Raw genomic sequence first — 16,064 nt, forward strand, 5'->3', positions numbered from 1 at the left:
TTTAAACATTGTGTAATCATTCGTTTCTCGCGCCTCATCAGCGTATGGCAAATAAACATCTTGACAAGATATCTTTCACATCGTTCTTGTGTCAACAGGAGTTGTTGCACTTATGTATATGCTTACTGCGGTGTGCGGTTTTCAATATTCACCAGTATTTTCAAGTAACATGCGTCTCATTCATCAACATTACTCCAAAATAAGTTCGTCTGACCATACGTTTGCTTACTAGGTTTAATTCTTGAAATATATATTTTTTTAATCTTCACGATCATGTGCAAAGTGTAGAATAAAGACAGCTGTTTTTCCGTTTGTATGTAGTAGTATGTCATTTTATTTTTATGGGAATGCCTATGTTAGGACCTTATATAAGTATATAACTTCTGTGTATTTGAATTCGTATAAATATAGACATTGCTTGCCTTATTGCACTGATGATTATCGACACTTCGTGCTTTTCAGCTGACACCTTTTCCTGTGATTTCAAAATAACCCCTTCCACACTTCTAATCAAATTCAGACTCATAACTGTGATAGAATAAATTCCATAATTATTTCGTTATACCAGTCATGGTCTCATGGGGTGAAGCAATAGTGTGAAAGGGTGTATTTGTTATCTACAATATTAGTCAGTGTAATCGCCTTATCAGGGATTTAATGGATTTGATGACTTTCTTGTTAGAATCCCTGTAATCACATGGAGGTGTCCCTGGATTCAGAACTTAACACATACCGGTTCTCATAAATTTTTGACGTAATAATAAACATCAAACATTTATAACAGCTCGTATTGAGATGCCTCATGCTTGTTGTCAACTGAATAATTTGCTTGCTTTGTATAACTGCATGCAAACGCTCGTAACATAAATAACCACGTACCTGCATCTTATGAAAATATATACTTGCGTATTTTATTAAAAAAATTTTTTCTTGTCTATATAATAGAGAAGGAGGTTGGAGGAATTATGTTTTCGCAAAATTTAATTTGCTAATGATCCAGCAAATAAACTGTATGGCGTCTTACTAAAGGAACATGCAAAGTATCCACCATTACAGTCGGTAATATCGTAAGCAAAAACAAAGACACCGGCCTGATAAGAACTACCAACAGATAAGCGCTGATAATAAAAACTGCACTGCCAGACGTAGAGTATTGTTTTGTTTTACGTCGAAGCCGTGAGTGTGACACACTGTGAAAAGGGAGCTGGAAGGTCTACACCTCCAGGTAACTGTTACTATTATAAGTATAACAATACTGTTAAAAGGTGATCTGGAAGGAAGGTAACACACGGAGAGGAGAATAGAGCAAGGTGGCTAACTGTCGCACAGAACTTGCCACAGAGTTCGAGTTCCAGAGGTACTCGCGGGACCGTCGTGAGGAAACCATCATGATGACGTACAAAAAACCTGTGGGAGCTACTGATTCTTTTCTTCGTCCGTCCAGAAGATATCATGTAAGTCATGAGAGGAGGCTTTTCTAGTTATTGTTCTTTTTTAGCTAGTCTTTATAACAAACAATGTTTTTCCTCATTTTCCATTAAATGTAGACTGCTGGCTCAGCCGTGGGTGAGTCAGTACACTTATCATGGCGAGATACGTTACGGTTAAGAATGTCAAATGAAGAAAATTATAATTGCTAAGATGGAACGTGATGGGAAGCGAAGAAATCAACCGCAAAATGCTTAAGTAGATGCATGTATATATGCACACTATATATATATATATTATATGCATATATATGTTTAATTTATTTTGCACTCTAAGAAAATTTGTGCTTTGTGTTCTTTATAAAAGTGTAATTACCCAGCGAGTTATGATCTGACCTTTAAATTAGCATGAGACTTCCATTTCATTATAGCAATGGAGTTCCTGACGAGGAAGTGTAGGGGACCAAAGGAACGCGATAAGTTTAACGTAGCTTGGAACAGGAACTAGAGAGGGTGTGAGATTTAGTAAGTACTTCGCGTAAATAAAAATGCCCCTAAAGAATAGGATGGCACCACACTCGTGGAAAACCCGTTTATACAAGTTTAGGCAATATAGATACCATAGTCATTTTTTATGAGATGGGCTTAGGCTCTAGGTATTCTAAATCTTATTTCCACTGAATCTTTTTTTTTTTTTTTTAGTTATAGCGAAACAAAGGACCTAGGGACGTAAACCAAGTAAAATCAGACTTGACTTTTAAACTTGGTAAATTTCAGCAGACCTTAAGAATCCGCTTAGAACGTTATGACAACAATTGGGCCACAGAATTTTTGTGATGTGATTATATATATATATATATATATATATATATATATATATATATATATATATATATATATATTACTAAAAGGACCTCATTCTTGTTTGTCCAAGAAAGTTTGTAACTTTTTCTGAATAAATACTCCTTTAGATACCATCCAGTTTGAATGAGGTCCTTTTAGTAATTCTATTATTGCACAGAACAATTGTGTATGTGATAAAGTTAATATATATATATATATATATATATATATATATATATATATATATATACAGTATATATATATTTATACATATATTTATAAATGTATATATACAGTATATATATTTATATATATTTATATTTATGTATATATGTATTTACAAATGTAATATATATATATATATATATATATATATATATATATATATATATATATATATATATATATATAAAATCACATCGCAAAACTTCCGTGGTCCAATTGTTGTCATAACATTCAAAGCGGATTCTTAAGGTCTGTTGAAACGGTGAATCACCAAGTTTAAAAGTCAAGTCTGATTTTGCTTGGTTTACGTCCTTAGGTCCTTTGTTTCGCTATTTTCTACTAAATATTACGTATTTAGGAATTTACTCTCAATGTTATTGTGGAACATCTCCACAAGTTGGTGTGTAATAGTGACTCTCACCAGGTGAGAAAAAGTAGCGGTTTAATCGTAAAAGTGATATTTATGTGGTTAAAACAATAGGTAAGATAGTTGGAGAGGAAAGGGTGAAAAAATAACAGAATACATGCGTTCGAGAAGGAGGAAGTGAGGAGAAATTGGATGGAAAAGGCTTAAGTTTTGGAAACACAGGTGCGAGGAAAAAGTTTGTGAGTTTAGGAAAGAGGAAAGAAGTTAAGAAAATGGAACCAATTTCGTGTACCTGATTTGGATGAAGGTAAAATGTTACAGATGTTTGTCTACTGAAGTCAGGGTTGGAATGTATGAAGGGATTGTTAAACCAGCTCTCCTCTTTTGAAGTAAAGTGTGGATACTGAATGTCGATTACGTAAAGAATTTGGATTCTATTTAGATCAATTGTTTACGCAATATCTGTGATATAAGATTTGAAACGGCAGGGAATGTGGAGGAATGTGGGATGGTAACTGGGTCATTTGAGGTGAAAGGATGCATCAAGTATTTTGAGATGGATTGATCATGTGGAAAAAGGGAGGATGGTAGATTGGGGACAAGAGAAAGAAGAAAGGAAAGCGGTGTAGGAAGGGTGAGGCTTTAACATGCAAGGTAGTGGTGAATGGCAGTGCGTGTGGGTGGACCTCAATTGCCACTGGTGAGCTTTCTGCGCAGATGTACGAAGGGGCTGTGTTGTGGAAATTTTCCATTCATGCACCATTCAGAAAGTTGAAGTTGAATGTTGTGGTGATCATTGTATTTTCTCTACCAGGAGGCACCCCTTTTTAGGAGAACGGCTTGTTTCTTGCATTGATATGTTCACACACACACATAAGCAATTCAGTAAGAAGAGCAAATTCAAAAGAAATTATATATATACAGTATGTGTGTGTGTGTGTGTAATGTAATAGCCACAATGCCCCCTTAACTTCTCGAATTCTTCGCGCTTTTGTGGATACGCTTGTCGATACAAAGCCTTAAGATCCAAATGCAAGAAATTGAAGTGGTCGAGATGTCCGGTAGCAGGAAACGATCTCGCATCACCATAATCACAAGGAGGTCACGTTGCGGACCTGGTAAAAAGTGACCAGTAGATTCTACACACACACACACACACACACACACACACACACACATATATATATATATATATATATATATATATATATATATATATATATATATATAAATTTCTTTTGAATTGCTCATTGTTACTGAATTGCTTATGTTATAAGCAATTCAGTAACGAGGAGCAATTCAAAAAATATATATATATATATATATATATATATATATATATATATATATATATATATATATAATGTATGTATGTATGTATGCATGTATGTCTGTATATATTCTTTTGAATTGCTCATCGTCACTGAATTGCTTATAGTATAGTTAATTGATGATTCACACAAAGTTCCCGTAACTGGGTAATTAGCATTTCCGTCCGCAAGGAATTAAGTTAATACGTGATCATAATCTTTACATGGTGGCGCCGTCCAACCAATCCTCTGAGTCACTGAACCCAGATAAGCATAGTGTAGTGCGATAGACAGACGGGGCGCTTGCACCTTATTTTCCACTGTTAAAGATTAAATTGCTCCGATAAGTCTTTATCTCGAGGTCATAAATGACTGCTTCTGGTGATGTCATTTCCGTAAGATTGCTAGAGTAGGAAAAATCTCTCTTTTAAGTAGTTTGTTTTTGGTTAAAATTCAGTCGTGAACAAGGAGTTATGTTGGCTTTCCGGCCAATGAAGGTTGACTTTGTCCCTAGTAGTCTTTTGCTATACAGTACTGTTTTACTACTACTACTACTACTACTACTACTACTACTACTACTACTACTACTACTACTACTACTACTACATGTTAGTAGCAGTAGAAAACCGATTAACAAAGAATGTCTTGAACAATAGTTGCGTTTAGACGTATATTAAGATATACCGGTGAAGGAGCAAATATTCCAAGATGGCTCATGAGCTGCAGAGGCAAGGAGTAGGCCGTTAGATGCAGAAAATGTTAAAAAATAATAAAAAGAAAATTAGCAGGAACGTAACCGAATAGAGAGGTCTACTTCAGCTATTCGGTTATCATTCTGTTACTATATTAAACTGTTCTTGGCTGTAACTTCATCGCGGTATTTTTACAGAGGTAGTTACATCGAAGTCATTTCATCTCGCGGCAATGACATCGTCAGTAAATTCATCCTTCTTTTGCATTCGGGTCGTTTCCGCCGTAAGCACGTTTACGTGCAAAATGGGCGCCGTGTTTAGTGCCAGCCCCTTGGGGATGTACGTAAAACATGAAATAGTAATGGTAAATACCATAAACATAACGGTAAATACCATAAACATAACGTCTTACGGCCTAAAGTGACATACGGCCGAAACGACCAGGACCGCTTCTTTTCACCTTTCGTGAATGAATCGCATTTAAAACAAAAAAGTTATAGTGACTTATTGATATTACCTGTTTGTTCAAACATGGTCCATTCCATACTCTTATTGTTGTTGGTGAGTATATATAACACAAAAGCCTTTCCAACTGCTAAACTATTGCTTTCATTCTACTTATTCGTTTGCCCAAATAGGGCCAATCCAGTATTTGTTGATAAGTTTGTATGTATCATAAAAGACCCACCTACTTCCTTTCCTCTTTAAGAAATTGTTTCAGATCACTAGAGCCAGCTTTCAGTCGTTGCGAAGTATTTTGCCCTGAGTTTAACATCCAGGAATGATTCAGACTATGAGACTCAAAATGCCTCCTCAGTTGGTATTGTGTAAGAAATCCGAAAACTAACTGACAATGATTATTTATTAGTTAGAGAAAAGAAACGCGATGAAAATATTTTTTGGAAATATCACAAAACACGTTGCCATGCAAGAGTCCATACAGATGAAGACTTCATTACCAAAAGTTCGGGAGAACATGATAATGCAGGCAATATGGTTGGTGTTGAAGCTGCCAAAATGATAAATGCAACCAAAGAAAAATAACTTAGGACTCGGAAAACACCTTGCGTAGCAACTCGGGTGTAAACAATACATAAAAAGAGATTAACTTGCATATATTTTACTATTACTTATGCATTAACGATTACGTAATCTATTTTACTATACATTTTTGTGATGAAAGACTTTATTTGGATGTTACTTTTGTGGCACCTTTTTTATTTTAAACTTTTTAGTTTACCTTTGAATATCTTTTACATTGTTAATACCATAAATGAGTTATGTTTTATTATTACTGTATCAGTGACTAAATAATCTATGTTACTGTACATTTCAATGATTAAATACTTTTTAGGTGTGATGCAAAATGGTAATTTCAGAAAAGGTCAAGGTATATATATATATATATATATATATATATATATATATATATATATATATATATATATATATGTATATATATATGTATATGTATATGTAAGTATGTTTGCATGTATGCATGCATGCATGTATGTATGTATGTATATTCTCTTTTGGGTGCGATAAATTTACCTTAAGGTGAAAAAAGCATAACAATGAACTTACCGACTATGCAATATCGATGAAAATAACACGAGGAAATAACCGGACACCGTTTTTAGGCTCTCAGTGAATTTACGATTTGCCCTGGAAATATTTGTATGGTAATTCTGGCTGTTTAGATAGTAACTTATTTTTCTGGGTTTCTGTCATTCGTTGCCCATGAACAGATGTGTATTTCGGCTGTTGCTTCGGCACACGAAATTTTCCTTATCACTGGAATATTCCTGTTTGACTGGTGTTCCGCAAACGAGTAGATACAGATATCTGCTATTGATTACAGATCATGGATACAGATCATGATATAACAGAAAACGCCTTGAAGTGCAGCTTTGTCAGTATTCAGTCAGTTGGTAACTAAACACGTAAATTAGAGTTGATAGAATTGGCTAAGATATGGCTTAATGACTTGATGCCGGTAAGTTACCTAAAGTGACTCCTGTCTCGTTCTTTCTGTCACATTCCGAGGTAGAAAAGGGTTGGGCTAGGAGTTGAACGTCTTATACTCCACAGCAATTCTCATCTCAAAAGTCTAAAGAGGACTTAGGTGATTAGTTTCGATATTTTAATATTTTGATCAGGGAATCTCTCTTACTGTCTTTTATAGACCTCCTATCAGCACTTATGTATTTATAGAGGAATTTTAAATTTTCTATATCACTAGCAAAGTCTGACATTGGGACGATACAAGTTTATATCTGTAAGGGCCTGACCTATGAAAGAATGGCCTTCAGAGCTACAACAGGAATCACATCAGTTGGTTAATAATGTTAATTGTGCAACAACTTTGACTGGGCATGTGTAAGAACTTTGTTCTAAGTAACTCAAGTTCCTCGTTGGATGAGTCGGTAGAGTTCTCGGCTAACGCTTTGCTAGGCCCGAGTTCGAGTCTCCGGTCGGCCGATGAAGAATTAGAGGAATTTATTTCTGGTGATAGAAAATCATTTCTTGGTATAATGTGGTTCGGATTCCACAATAAGCTGTAGATCCCGTTGCTAGGTAACCAATTGGTTCTTAGCCACGTAAAATAAGTCTAATCCTTCCGGCCAGACCTAGGAGAGCTGTTGATCAGCTCAGTGGTCTGGTTAAACTAAGGTATACTTAACTTTTTTTCTAAGTAACTCAGAGAATAGTAGTGGATCAGATATTAGTTTCGAAGAGAGATGCACCACTTCTCAGTGCATAAGCTTAAGACATTTGGAATACTGATGTTGAAAAACATTGTGATGAAGGAAATGTTTTAGGAATAGATCAAATTTCTCTTCGCTTGTTTTTTTTCTAATGAGGGACTTGGAAAATAAATATAGAAATAATCCCTATGGTTATTAAGTGTGTATGATATATGGCCGTTGTGGGGAAACATAAAACCAGTAAGGACAGATCGCCTTGTTTCAGTGAAGAGACTTTGGCACTAAAGAAGGAAGAAAGACGAAGAAAGCGGCAAAAGTTCATGACTGAAATTGCATAGGGAGAATATAGAGTAGCAAAGAACCAATACAATTAGTTGAATTGAATAGGACGGAAACTGAAAATTATAATAAGAAAATCCGAGTAGTAGGGACGACTTCTTGATGATTTACTTGAAACGTTAAAAAAAAAAAAAGCTCCCTGGTGGTTCCCATTATCAAGAGATGGTCGATTGTTTTTTTTTTTAGTTTTCTAGCAAAAATTGAGATTATAACTACCGTTTGTTGAAATGAAAAATCAGACTAGTAACAGTATCGACAATTATTAGTGTGAATAATGATGATCTTATCACAATTAAAAAGGCAAAACAAACTAACTGGGCAATTAACCTGATGCCATTATCTGAATATTTTGGACTAAGAAATTTTTCATGCCTTACTAATATAATATTGAAAGTTATAAACATCGGTATTTCTAGGTGCAAGGTTCCTATATCTGAGAAAGTTTTAATTACTAAACTAATTTTGAATGGTGCACTTGATTAACAAAACTTGAGTTGATGTAGCCTTGTTTCGCGTCTGTCATTCACGTCCAAAATGCTAATATACCATTCCTAAACAATTAGTCATTTACCTGGAAAGGATAAGATCCCTGGGTAGTTAATTAGCATTTTGACAATTATAGCTACAGAGCCTGCTGTATGCTCTGTTGTACTGTACATGGTCTAACTGTTGGAAATGATAGGTGAGGGTAAATATGACACAGTGGTCTTACCCGTCTTAGGGCGGCTTTTGATGCAGTTGTGCACGAACTACAAGTGATTTACGATCCAGTGAAATCGTCAATGAAGCCTTTGAGTATTTGCAAGATTATTTGCATGACAGAAAGTACTGTATACAGATTGGAAACTCATACTCACCTTATGAAACACTGAGAAGAGTGTTAGGTTCAACCCTTTTTTATATATACAACCCTGGATTGTCAAATATATTAAAGAGAAATGGGATTAAGATCAAATTATTTGCGGTTGACACCAGAATTTACTTCTCCATAAAGGGCATCGATGATTCATATTATGCAGAAGTTCTTCCAAATGTTAAGGAATGAATGACAGTTGAACAATGAAAACTAAATGAAAATAAAACAAATTTTATGTTAATGGAGAGGGAAAGCAACATAAAAATCCTTATTGACCTTCAGGTGAATATTACGTAATATTATCAAGTCCAGATTACTGACAAGTCTGTGACTCAGGTGTGTTGCTGGGCTGTAATGCTCTCGGCGCTCAAACCAACAATATTCTAATGATTACTGTACATCATCTTAAAAACACTGCTTGTGTTACGAAAGATCTTGGTTAGTGTGCTATTTAGAAATCTGGTAAAGTTTAGTTAATAGAGTGGGCCACCATCTATCAAAATCTACCAAAGATACAGTTTAGCAAGTTGCAAAGTATACTAAAATAGCGGCAAGATGAATGATGGATGTTGCACCCCGGGATAGGATCGCCCCTGTATTGTGCGAGTTGCATTGGCTGCCTATCAGAGCTAGAATAATGTTTAGAATGTGTTTGATTCTTCAGACTCTTAAGACGGGCGATCCTAACACCTCGAATGCTGGCTTTAGAACCTTCACACTCGCAGCCCCAAGTATGGACAGTAAACTACTACTTGATATTAGGAGGAATGGAAACATAGCCTTTTAGGAACAAATTAAAAACTTATTTTCTTATTTCTTATCAGATTTATGTCCCGTTTAATGAGAATAACATAATCAGAAAAACGGTGGCTTAATTTTTTATCAGACGCTGCTTTATCGCTAGTTAATACCATGCAGTAAAGATCACCTTTGACCGAAGCAAATCTCGGCTAAATATTTTACTATATATATATATATATATATATATATATATATATATATATATATATATATATATATATATATATATTGATATATATATATATATATATATATATATATATATATATATTGATATATATATATATATATATATATATATATATATATATATATTTACATATTTACATATATATATATACATTTAAATTATATATATATAATATATATATATACTGTATATATATAAATATATATATATATATATAAATATATATATATATATAAATATATATATATATAAATATATATATATATATATATATATATATATATATATATATATATATATATATATATATATATATATATATATATATATATATATATATATATATATATGATGCACTCACATTGAAGATGAAGGAGAAACCAGAGGAAAAAATAGAGTTCTTAATTTGTCCCAATAGTTTCGCCTCCATCAGCCTGATGGAGGGCGAAACTGTTGGGACAAATTAAGAACTCTATTTCCTTTTCCTCTGGTTTCTCCTTCATCTTCATTGTGGAGTGCATCGTAATATTTTATCTTCGTGATTGAGAAGAATACAACTAAATATATATATATATATATATATATATATATATATATATATATATATATATATATATATATATATATATATATATATATATGTTTGTGTGTGTGTTGTGTATGTGTAATAACTGAATTGATCTTAGAGTAAAGATTCGCAGCATTCTGTCTGTTTTTATAATTCATGGTAGAAGTTTATAATGGCAAAGGATAGTACCAGAAAGGTGGGAAAGATCTGACAGTAATAATATAAGAGACTACGGACGCATTAAGTGTTCCAGCGGAAACGGCCACCAGACTCGCCGTAGGTGGCAAGAGCTTCAGATTGTAGATGGGAGCAAACCTATATAAATAAGGAAGAATTGACCCCTTCCGTCACAGGACTGGCCCCATTTCCAGTACCAGCAAAGTGGTATTCACTCTTGTGTATTCCATATAAATACGCTTGTCGAGAATTCAGACTGGTAATCGAAAAATAAGGTTTTATTGTGTAAACAGTTTTTATGGACCATTAAAATCCATAGAAAACTGAGGTTCCAATCAAAAAGATATATGTATATACAGTAAATGTGTGGGTGTGTGTGTGATACCTATTTATGTGGCCAAAACAAAGTAAATTAGTACAAGCTGCCAAAATGTACATAAATTTTAGTGTGTACTTTTTTCCAGGACTTTGAACTCGAGAGCGGCATCAACAAAAAGGTCAACTGCCTGATAGCCTTCGCAGCCGTTGCGTTGATTGTCGCAGTGGCCGCTCTGAGTCTGGCGATTATGCTGCTTATCCAGGTAAATGAAATTATCAGGTGTTCTTGTCGTGCCCTCCACTATCGGTAAAATTAATAGAGTAACTTGTAATACGAAAACTAAAAGGATGTTGGAGTCATTATGACAATGATATATGTCTGAAACGAGTAACGGAACCACAGATGCTCTGACAAATTGATTTCCTTTAACTGCTCTTGGCTTCGTGTATGTTTGTATGTTATTCATTTGTATGTATATATGTATTTAAGATGTGTGCGTATCCTACCTGTCCCTCTATCCTTATTTAGTTAGTTTTACTAGAAAGAAAGAGCAGCAAATATGGTTAATCAGAATTTGTACCTTGCATGTTTAGAGAAAACGTTCTTGGGTAATTTGATACTAATATTTCTTGTATAACACAGAAGTTACTTATATTTTTAATGTTTTAAATCAAAATCTGTTAGCATCTTTAACCTCACTATTAATAACTTGCTAACACTTGTAATGTACTATACTTTAAAAGGGTAAACTCAAAGGCTATTTAGCTAACGCAAGAATTTTACATTACCACAAAAAGTTGTGACTAGCATTGGGGTTTTGCGTTATCACAGTGTGTTCCAGAAGCTTCAATTGCATTAACATTAAGTAGCACCATCAATATTACATGGTGTGTGTAACTGTAATTTTTGTAGTAGTTTATCGTTTCTTCCGAAAATCCTGTGACTTTTAATCTCGTTACAAGGTTCCACTTCATTCTCACTTCTTCACAAGGCTTCAATACATTCTGCCTTCACCACAACAGGCCTTCCACACCACGGAAATGGAAGTGAACAAACTCTCGGTCCTCCAGGAGAGAATCAGACAACTGGAAGAGCAGGTGGGTTTGAATCCGTTCAGTCCCTTGGACCACCATGGTGCTGACTAAAGGCGTCCAACTGCCACCCTTGCAATGCTACTGGTACGCTAAAGATCTGTGGTTGCTGAAAACCGTAGAGTCGGTTTTGATATTTGGGTCTTCTTTTTGCTTTTAGGCGTCAACCCTTTAGACGTTACTTTTTCTCATGTCTCTTCCAATTCCGCCATTCTTTTGCAATTTACTCTTCTTTATGCTCTAATCATTGTGTGTGCGCATGTTTGAAGCTTTAAATGTAATAACTGCTTTTATGCTGTAAATGTAATGTCAATAAAAATATTTCCATATGATCTCAATCTGTAGCTTATTTCCGTGCCTTCAGAAACATTTTGCTTTATATTTGAGCTGCTTAATTTTCGTATTTGAGCTTCCTAATTTACATTTCAGTTTTCTTATGAGGTTTGAATACATTAATTCTGAGTTGCCGTTAATTTGCATGTAACTTTGTTATGATTCTAATTTTACTTTTTTCGTGGAACTTGCTAGTCCTGTTGACCGCTTTTATTTATGTTAATCTGATGATTTTAGTGTGGTATCGTAGATACCTTTCGTTGGGTACTTCTGACCTAGTTCTAATGCATTGTCTAAGAAGATTCGTTGGCGATGCAGACAAAAAGGTTTTGATGTTCTTCAAAGCAACGAGAATAATATAATTTGACGAAGAATGATGATGATAACTACACCTTTTAAGTGTGTCTACAGACCTTTGAAGATTTAAGACAGGTGCTAATTTATTCGAATGATGCTGTCATATGACACATCTAAAGAGAAACTGACGTGCAAAATCAAGGGACTTTTTTGCCTTCGGTGAAAATCTGCATTTCAGAATTCTTTTGCTGAAGAAATAGTTTCCTTGATAAATGACGAAAGTTAGCATGCCTTCAATTTATCGATACCTTTGCGAAGTAATATCTTTTCCAAATTATTATAGGGCCTAGACGTACAACAGACTTTCTCTGTAACTTTAGTATTGATGCAGCATTAAATATTTTCAGCAGTAAACTGTTCATATTGTAATATCGCTATTTTATATCAGCAATACATATGAATTTGTCCCAGCAAATATAGAACAAATCCTTTGAAGATTCAAGTGTATAATGAAGCTTTTAACATTATGTACTTGTGGATAAGGCCACAAAGTTGACGAAAATCTTTACAACCTGCTTCCTGGTAGGTAGCATGTAATTTTACTAGTTAAAAGAGTAAAACGAAAAAGAGCAAAAGGACAGAATAGAAAGTCAATAAATTATCATTCTTGTATACGTTTAGTTGATTCATGAAATTCTAGTGGTAAAGGTTACTTTCTGTATTTGTCCTTGTACCATTTGCTTCCTTTTCTTTGAATTGCGATTATACTCTCTTTTCGAATCCACAGATAGGTCAAAATGATTCCAGCGCCAAGATCATCCTCCCCAATAACGTCAACCCTTCAATATTGATAGATGAAAACTCAGAAAGTCCTGATACACTGGAACACATGATTGTGCAAGGTGGAGTTCAACTTCTGAACACCTCCGATACTCTCCAAGATGATACAGAAAGTCCTAAGCAAGAGCCAAGTGAGCACACCATGCGTCCGCCATTGAAACCCACAACTCCCGAAGAGTCGAGGGAAAGAACGGAAGGCTCTGCTGACGGTAAGCCCGAAACCCCTGCGGACTGCCCTCTCTACCCTCGACCTATTTGCCCAGTTGGGTACGTCTTGAGGAACACCGATGATCCATGCCCTCGACCTGTTTGCCATCCGGGAGATGACGAAGAGGACAACGAGGGTTCGGGGGAAGAGTGTCCTGAATACCCTCAGCCATCTTGCCCATCTGGATATGCGGTGATGCAAAGTGAGGGACCGTGCCGAAGATTTCTATGCCGGAAGCAAGTTCCGCAGGATTGAAGGCGTATTGCAAGGAGTATGTAGTGGAGAAAGTGTAAAGTATTAACAGTTCTGGTCTTTGACATAATTGTATGTATCGATAGAAGTCTAAAGGCAACTGTGTCTAGTAAAATTGTTACAATTATACTCTGTACGTTCCTCAGTTTTTTTTATATATAAGCATAATTTCTGTATGTTGAAAGCTCATTTTTAAGATTATGTAATTGGTATGACTAACTCAGTCTCTCCCTCTGTGTGTAGCATTTTAAACCATTACAATTGCAGTTGTTGCCTGTCCGTAAAATGTTTGAAGTACACCAAATAGAACTCAAAAGATAAATACATCTAGTTCTCAGTGTAGTTCGGAGGTATTAGATGGTTGTTTACTCTAAGCAAATTGACTAAAAAATCTGATTCATATATTTAATGCTAAGGTAACTATTGTAGTACTTAAGTCAGTGAGTACGTGAAAACAGTTACGAAGTGCTGGTTGTTTTATAGATGTATGCAATAGATTTACTTTTAAGGAACAAGGCTTTTTTTATTTATTCCAGCTGCCAAGTTAGCCAACGCCAGTCATTTTTTGTTGAAGCATTTGTATAGGCTTAGGTCAGTGGCGTCCGACTCAGGCTGAAATAATCATTTCCCAAGATTTGTGACCTCGATGAGTTAAGTTAATTAAAAACAATAATAGCCAAAACTAGAGTGATACTTTTTCCAACCTGTTTCGCTTTTATTATCCAATCTTTTAGATCAGACGAAAGGGTGATCAGCTCTTCGTCTACACATTTCAGAATGACTTGTGTTATTCCTGTACAAAATTATTGTCATCCTGCTCTTCTCTATCACGTCTCCAACTCCCTCTTTTCACGGTCTTAAGTGTTGTATGGCTGAAAATGTTCCAGTGCTTGGTTTGATAGCCTAAATTTCATTCAGTCATTCAATCACCTGCTAGCTATTTGCTACACCAATCAGTGCTCTTGGTATTTCAGTTTTATTTGCAAGATTACACAAAGTACATGTGGTTCTGCCCTCCCCAGAGGTATTAGCAAAACCACGGACATCACAATCACCTCAAATTAAACCCCTTCAACGTTTTACAGGCAGGCCAATTTACAATGGATTAACAAACAAGCACAACCAAGCACTTCAAAAAATCAGGCTGCAGCGAAAACAGTGAAATAAATTTGCAGCAGCTAAACAGAATATACCGCGTTAACACATTTCATAGTCCAAAGCTTCAGAATTGTAGTTCTCTCTTGAATAGGTATAACAAGTTTTACGATTATGGGACGTGACTTCAAGTCATTCAAGTTCCTTTTAGTATACAGCTCATCATATCCTTGTCTACATGTAGAATAGCAGTTACTGCCAGGTGCCCATCGGTGTTCTTGTGTGGTCGTCCGTCAGGAAATGCTTGGGTGACCAAATGGACGTTGAAAGTTAGCAGCTGCTCTAACGGTGTCTCCACACATTTCGGGACCTTGGAGGAGTATTCCAGGTAGGAGATAAATCCTCAGGGAGTCCATATTTCACGAACATATTGCCGATAATTTGAACCATGGATTACCAGGCTGTATTCTATTAATATTTTCCAAGTGTAAAGTTGTTTTCAATTGTATCGGGGCCTGGGACATTGACTTCCCTTTTAGAATTTGTTAGGTAATCATTCTCTTAGGTAGTCTGTATAATGATCATTATGACGAGATATCACTTCGTCGCTCTGAAGGAAACTTCTGAACACAACGCACTGATTACGTGTCGTTTGGAGTTCTGTAACTCTGGGTGTCTTTGATCTTTCACTTTTTCATTTCCTCATACTGCTGACTGTGAATTATTTGATAATTTATAAGTTAAGGTTAAAGCTGCACTATGTGGAACTGATTCCGTTTATTGTGTCTTCATACAAGTCTACTCTAGTTAAAAATGCACAATAATTCCTTTATGTTATATAATACATTGAATTTGACAAACAAAAGTACAAGTTTTGGCCTTAATACTAATTTTACGTCGTTACTGCTGTATTGTTAAAAAAAAAGGTTAGAAAGCATAGCTTCAAGCAACAGTTTTTCATTATATATACATTTTTTTTAAACGGGGAGGCCCTCAATTCGGGCAGTACTTTTACAGATTTCTAGAATAACGTCTTGTTCTTGCCATAGGTCTTTGATTGCATGGGACTTCATTTACTCTTTTAACTTCATATAACATCATCAGTGAATAGTAACAAGACCATTGC

At 35.1% G+C, this 16,064-nt stretch overlaps 1 protein-coding gene across 3 annotated transcripts; it reads left to right on the forward strand.

The window, feature by feature from the left end:
* Positions 1-1,116: 1,116 nt before the first annotated feature.
* LOC136826578 (uncharacterized) lies at positions 1,117-14,525 on the forward strand. 3 transcript variants are annotated; one of them, XM_067083786.1, is made up of 4 exons: positions 1,117-1,454; positions 10,968-11,084; positions 11,845-11,919; positions 13,331-14,525. In XM_067083786.1, the coding sequence occupies exons 1-4, from the start codon at positions 1,389-1,391 to the stop codon at positions 13,844-13,846; spliced, it is 774 nt and encodes a 257-aa protein (XP_066939887.1). In that variant the 5' UTR covers positions 1,117-1,388; the 3' UTR covers positions 13,847-14,525. The 3 variants fall into 3 exon arrangements, with proteins under 3 accessions (XP_066939887.1, XP_066939885.1, XP_066939888.1); XM_067083784.1 differs by having other exon boundaries at positions 1,139-1,454; positions 11,785-11,919; XM_067083787.1 differs by lacking the exon at positions 11,845-11,919 and having other exon boundaries at positions 1,142-1,454.
* The last annotated feature ends 1,539 nt before the right edge of the window (positions 14,526-16,064 follow it).

The sequence above is a fragment of the Macrobrachium rosenbergii genome, chromosome 41, assembly GCF_040412425.1.
Source record: "Macrobrachium rosenbergii isolate ZJJX-2024 chromosome 41, ASM4041242v1, whole genome shotgun sequence".
Taxonomy (NCBI): domain Eukaryota; kingdom Metazoa; phylum Arthropoda; class Malacostraca; order Decapoda; family Palaemonidae; genus Macrobrachium; species Macrobrachium rosenbergii.